Source organism: Lactuca virosa, chromosome 6, assembly GCF_052849685.1.
Source record: "Lactuca virosa cultivar CGN04683 chromosome 6, Lactuca_virosa_CGN04683_v6, whole genome shotgun sequence".
Lineage (NCBI taxonomy): Eukaryota > Viridiplantae > Streptophyta > Magnoliopsida > Asterales > Asteraceae > Lactuca > Lactuca virosa.
The window spans coordinates 170423733-170430081 of NC_136431.1; the positions used below are offsets into that span (position 1 = coordinate 170423733).

Sequence of the window (6349 nt, forward strand, 5' to 3'; positions counted from 1 at the left end):
ATCTGACTATCATTAACCAAAAATATAGTTTTTTACATTATTGTTTATTGTGTGAATATCACAAAGTAAATGTAAAGGGAAAATGAAATAGTACTGTAGTGTTGTATTAAGTAACTACTGCTGTACTAATTACTTTAAACCAATTGTTATTTAAAGTACCATGTGATCGGCCTGTATCCTGCTACCGACTCTATAGAAAAACGACGATGTAAGACGTCGTAAGAAATGACGTTTGGCACCCGTAGACTTGCAAGTCCCACTGTAGCGAGCAGCAAGGTGTAGGATAGTCAATCCAGTATAGATCTATACACAAACTCATACGCTCCCCATTTAAGGAGATTCTGGATACAAAACGGGTCATGACAGGTAGTGCCATGCCCCCGTTAAGTGGCTCACATAACTGTAAGTAATGTATATGTATATGTATATGTATGTGCTAGCTGTATTGTGTGTTCTTTCTCTGTCTAGCCTGTATGTTTTGTTTCTCATCACTGTGTATTATGTTTGTTTCTCATCACTATGTATTATGTTTGTTTCTCATCACTATGTATTATGTTTGTTTCTCATCACTATGTATTATGTTTGTTTCTCATCACTATGTATTACTCATGAATGAACTGACTCATTGTATGTTTCATTGTTCTAGTAATAGTATCTTCCTAAACTATACCTATTATAGTTTACTAGTAATGTTTTTTGTGTATATGAACAAAATAACCCTCATAATGGTGTCTTAAGCTCAATATTCTTATGTGACTACATAAAGTTGGGTTCTTGGGACTCTCTGGACCTCTCAAGGTCCAGATCTAAGGTCTAAACCTCAAAGGGACTTCACATATTTCATAACCCAACTTAAAAGAGGGTAAAGAAACCCTAAATTCATGAGATCTACTAATCAAACGAAAATGAGTATGAACTCATACCTCCAACAACAGCCTTGAATGAAATAGTGAAAGATCTGAGCCCCTTCTAGACAGTCAAGCTTGAACCCTCTCCTTATTCCTTGCAAGAATGCACCAAAATGAAGAAGTTAGCTCCCTTACTTCCTCTAAGCTCTCTGGATCGATTAGGGTCTCTCAAGGGTGAGTATGGCCGCAAATGAAGGCCATAAGAGCCTTTAAATAGGCCACAAACCTGGACAAGTTTTCCTTAGCAGTGCTGATTCGGCAAGTCAGATTCCTGACTCGTCGAGTCCATTTATTAAACACGTCACCAAGTCGCGATCCCACTCGATGAGTTGAGGCACTAACTCGTCGAGTCCACCCAAGATTCTTAAAATAAATGTTTAAATTAATATACCTGGAAAACCGGATGTTACACCCTCTCCATAGTTCGAATTGTGAGAAATGGAAAAAGGTCTAAATGTGACAACCCGAAACTTCTATCTTGTAAAAGTCACACTTGGTCAACAAAAGTCAAACTAATCCAATAAAGGTCAAACTTATTTCTGACTTTATCTTATGGTTAGATTAGTTTAATGAGATGAATTCTTATGTGTTCAAGCCTAGTATTCTAAAGTGTTGAATGTTAAGTGAGAAAACCCTTTGGACCGAGGACCGTGAATGAGCCTTCGGGCCGTGAACGAGCCTTCGGGCCGTGATCAGGCTTCGGGCCGTGAATCTCGATTTGCGGCCGTGAACTCACCCTATATATAGAAGTTTGACTGATTTTTATCATCACTTCTATACTTCTTATCGTGAAAACCTCCCTTCTCTCTCAAAGATCTTCAACCGTAAACATCCTTTTGCTGTCAAATATCATCCTCTTTCCCTTCTTCTTCATGGGAACTTGCTTAGGACCTTCAATCATTCATCAATCTTCATGATCTTTGGGTAGTAAACACCCAGTTTTCGGCCGTGAACTCAAGAAGATCAAGTGTTCTTGGGCCGTGGACCCTTCATCAGGCTGTGAACTACTTGCAGCCTCTCATCTTTGCTTATAACACGTCTCTTGTAAGAAATTGTCAGGTCACATTTATATGGTTTGGGCTAGGCATTTATCTTGTATAGGTCTTGATTAGGGTTTGGTCATGTGTTTGGTGTTTGCGGTTAGTTAGTTCACAGATGTTTTGTGTTCACGGCCGTGAACCTGTGTGCGGTTGGTCGTGTTCATATAAATAGGGTCTGTCTTGTCAGTGTTTAGTGACGTTAGCTGTGTGTGTTTTACAAGGTGTACCAGACGATTTACAGCCTTGCTATAAAATCGTGTGCATTGCTTGATTAATTCCTTCTCCTACTCCATTCTTGTTCATTTTGATTGTTCTTTGTTTGATCACTGGTTTGGTTCCTTGGATTTGGGACTTTACAATTGGTATCAGAGCCAATCCGGTGTCAAACTTGCTCAAGTTTGTGTTTACGGCTGGATTCTTCTCTTCATTTTCGTGGTTGATTCGTGTTTGATTGCTGGATATCTGCATTTGTTGAAGTATTCAAGGCTAAAAGGATTAGAATTTTATCGAAAACTGTTGTTTTTAGTGTTTACGGTTCATTCTGTTGAAGTGATTACGGCCGCAAACCAGGTGTAAGGCCGTGAACCATTCATCCCATTTGACCGTGTTCATCTCGTGACCGTGATCCACTCATTGACCGTTGTGTTCGGCCGTGAACCATTTATTGACCGTGTTCAATTCTTGGACCGTGATTTGACTTGTGTGTATGGTCGTCATCAAGTGTACGGCCGTGAACCCTATACGGTCGTGAACCCATTTGGTTAATCAATTAAAAAAAATCAAATGGACTCTCAGAACATGGCTGCTCATCAAGAACTGGACTCGATCATGGGAACCACTACCAGGATCCCATGTTTGTTGTCTGCAGAAGGCTTTCCTGAATGGAAATACCGCATGGAAAAGTACATAAAGATGAAGGACTTCAAGATTTGGAGAAGAATCTTGAAAGGACCAGTTCCAATAACCACAACACATGGAGATGGATCAGTCATTGACAAAGAAATTGAGAACTACACCGAAGAAGACTTTGAAAAGGTTGAAGAGCAAGAGAAAGCACTGGCTACACTCACAATGGCTTTATCCCTACAGATTGCACAGGGGTCTAGAGAATACACATCAGCAAAAGCTTTGTGGGAAGCACTGATCGAGGTGTACGAAGGGAATGAGGATATGAAACAGAGTCATCAGAACATGCTAAGGCAGAAGTTTAATATGTTCAATCATATTTTGGGAGAATCTTTAGAAGCTCAACTGCAGAGGTTCATCACTCTCTCTACCGAGATGAGCTCTGCTGGTATTCTAGTCACCAGGTCTGAAATCAACAAGAAGCTGCTGAACTCACTGCCAAAGTCATGGGACATGAACCTCACAGTGATAAAGAAGACAAAAGATCCTAACCGTCTAAGTCTCGCTGAAACCATGGAGATTATCAAAGCTTGCGACCTGGATGACAAGCAGAGGGAGATCAATCATGTAAACTCATACTCAACTGCTAAGCTCGGGATTTCATCCAACAACGCCTTCTCGTCATTCACCACACCATAATCACAAACCTTTGTTGCTCCCTCACAACCATCTCATGTTATCCCACCACCGATGCTCTGTGTTCAACCACCAATGCCTTATCAACAAGCATCATCCTCTTCCAAAGAACCCATTTCCACTCCTGCTACCAAAGAATCAAACGAGAACATGGCTTTGGCAACCGGACTTGTTAACTGCTATAACGCATTTGTGGCTGGGGAACTGCCTCCTCAGCTCTCTTTTGCTGACCTGGATCAAATACACCCAAAAGATGTCGAGGAGATGGACATCACATGGAAAATTGCCATGGTTGTGTTCAGGGCCAAACAATTCGAAAAGAAAACAGGCAAGAACAACTGGGGAATGAACGCGGAAAAGAAGGTTGGTTTCAATAAGGGCAAACTATGATGTTTCAACTGCCATGAACCTGGTCATTTTGCCAGAGAATTCCCAAAGCCAGACAGGAGGGAAAACAGTGAAAGAACCATGGTGCCCGTAGGTAGCATCCGGGGAGCTACCACCAACAATAAGACAGCGAAGCTTGCAGTGGTGGCTCAGTCGTTTGACTGGGAAGATCAGATTCAGGCCCTAAACATCTCAGGACCTGAAAATGCTCACCTTGCCCAGATCAACTACGTCTCAGAGGAGCAAGTTGAGGTGCATCCGGAGGAAGAAATGATGGAACTACAATTTGTTTTCATGGTACAGACTACCCCAAAGCCTGCAAAGCCAGAGGTCAATGAAAACTCTTTTTCTCAAACTTGTATTAACACTGTCAAATCTTTACGTGAGCAAATTGAATTGATAAAAAGGGAGAACGAGGACCTAAAATATGAGAAGTATAACCTTAAGAAAGGCCAGAAACCATTAAAAGAACAACTCGAGGCTAAGATTAAGGACTTTAGAAAATTGCAGGAGGACTATAGCAACAAGTGTGAGAATTATAATTACATAAAGAAACAACTTGCTGCTATCACTGAAGAACTTGACATATTGAAGATACGTTTTGAAAATGCTTATTTTAACTTTAAAAAATTCAATGTGTCAAGTGAAAAAGTGGCAACAATAATTGAAAAGCAAATGAAGTGGAAGGACCAGAAACAAGTTGGTATAGGATATGAGAGTGTCCCTCCCCCATTCAATCACAACTATATTGCTAAACCTTTGACTCGGGAGGAGATTGACTGAGAACCATTTATGGTGTATGGTAAACAACTGCACTGGCGACAGAATATAGTGCTGGGAAATAGATACTAACGTTTCTACTTCCTTTGCATATTTGTCAGTAAGTCAGGGAAATCAAGAGGATGGAAAGATTGAGTCTGAAAATAAATTTGTGTCAAAATTCCGTGCTCAAATTTTGAACAATGTTGATTCTGTGTCTGTCGCTAAAACTGATATTTTGATTTGTGATGATTTGGTGTCTAAGTCTAATGTTTCTGATAAATGTGATGTTGCCTTTGTTAAAACTGTTGAATCTGACACTAGCACATCCACTCCATATACACCTGTCACACAGACTTATGCACTTGCACGTGTGGGAAAGTTAGAAGTGTCAATAAGAGCACAAAAATAGAACAAGGCGGTACCAGTTTTCATGATAAAAAGCAAATATGTTTTAACTGTGGAACTGCTGGCCACATTGCTCGCAATTGTCCTAATAGGGCATTTGTACATTTTTCTACACCAATAAGAGAAAATGAGTCTCGAGGAAGGTTTCTAACGAGAAAGTCCTCGAGATCTCGTCTTCGAGATGATGATTGGAATGTTCATAAGGACAAGAAAAAGGGTTGATCTTAAAAAGAATAAACATGTTTTTGATCAAAAAGGTGCAGGTGTTTTGACAAGATCGAATGCGGCTAAGCCAAGATCGGTTTCGTCAAAGGCAGCGTCTGGATCTTCGACTAATCCTGGCCGAAAATTTAAACGCTCAAAACAAAAGAAAAATATTTCAAAACCACCTGTAAATATTTCAAAACCTAATTACCAGTGGGTGCCCAAATCTTCAATTGGCCAATCATCTTCATCTTCTAACAGTGCATCTAATAGTAATTCAAAATCAAAATGTGAAAAAGAAAAATCTGTGAATGTCAAGGGTAAACCCAGGGTTGTAATGACCTGGGTCCCAAAATCTAATTGATCCCGCTCATCGTGCAGGAACAGCTGCGGAGGAATGTCGCCAGACCGTGGTATGTCGACAACGGTTGTTCCCGATACATGACAGGAGACATTTCCCAGTTGCACGACATTAAAAATTTTAACGGGGGATTTGTTTCCTTTGCGCGAGGGGATGGAGGAAAGATCACGCAAAAAGGAACCGTTACCAATGGAGTGCTAAGCTTTGAGAACGTCAACTATCCGCCCGAGTTGAAGTATAGTTTGTTGAGCGTCTCTCAAATTTGTGACAAGGGCTACTCCACTCACTTACCGATAAAGAATGTCTGATTTTGAAGTCGGGCATCATCATACCTGAAGAATGGATCCTAGGAAAGTCAAAAAGAGACGGGAACGCTTACATCATTGACATGAATCATAATCTCCCGGAACAAGTCACCTGCCTCTTCTTCAAAGTCTCCGAGCACAATGTTATGCTATGGCACCGTCGGCTCGGACATGCTAACGCAAAGAACTTGAATCGACTTGCAAAGAATGAGATCGTACGTGGACTCCCAGTTAAAGAGTTCATTACATTTGAGAAATATGTGGCATGCGCACAAGGAAAACATCACCGGAAGCCACACCTTCCAAAACAAATGAACTCGATCATCAAAGTTGTCCAGTTGTTGCACATAGACTTGTTTAGTCTGGTCAACGTCCTCAGCATCAACAAAAGTTCATACCGTTTGGTTGTGATAAATGATTTCTCGCGGTTCACGT

General features: G+C 40.7%; 1 protein-coding gene across 1 annotated transcript; it reads left to right on the forward strand.

The window, feature by feature from the left end:
- Window positions 1–2746: 2746 nt before the first annotated feature.
- Window positions 2747–3493, forward strand: LOC145122068 (uncharacterized). Its single transcript, XM_079057740.1, has one exon. The coding sequence runs from the start codon at window positions 2747–2749 to the stop codon at window positions 3491–3493; it is 747 nt and encodes a 248-aa protein (XP_078913866.1).
- The last annotated feature ends 2856 nt before the right edge of the window (window positions 3494–6349 follow it).

Excerpts from the sequence above, each read along its gene's own strand:
- LOC145122068 (XM_079057740.1), top strand. The coding sequence starts at position 2,747 with ATGGCTGCTCATCAAGAACTGGACTCGATCATGGGAACCACTACCAGG.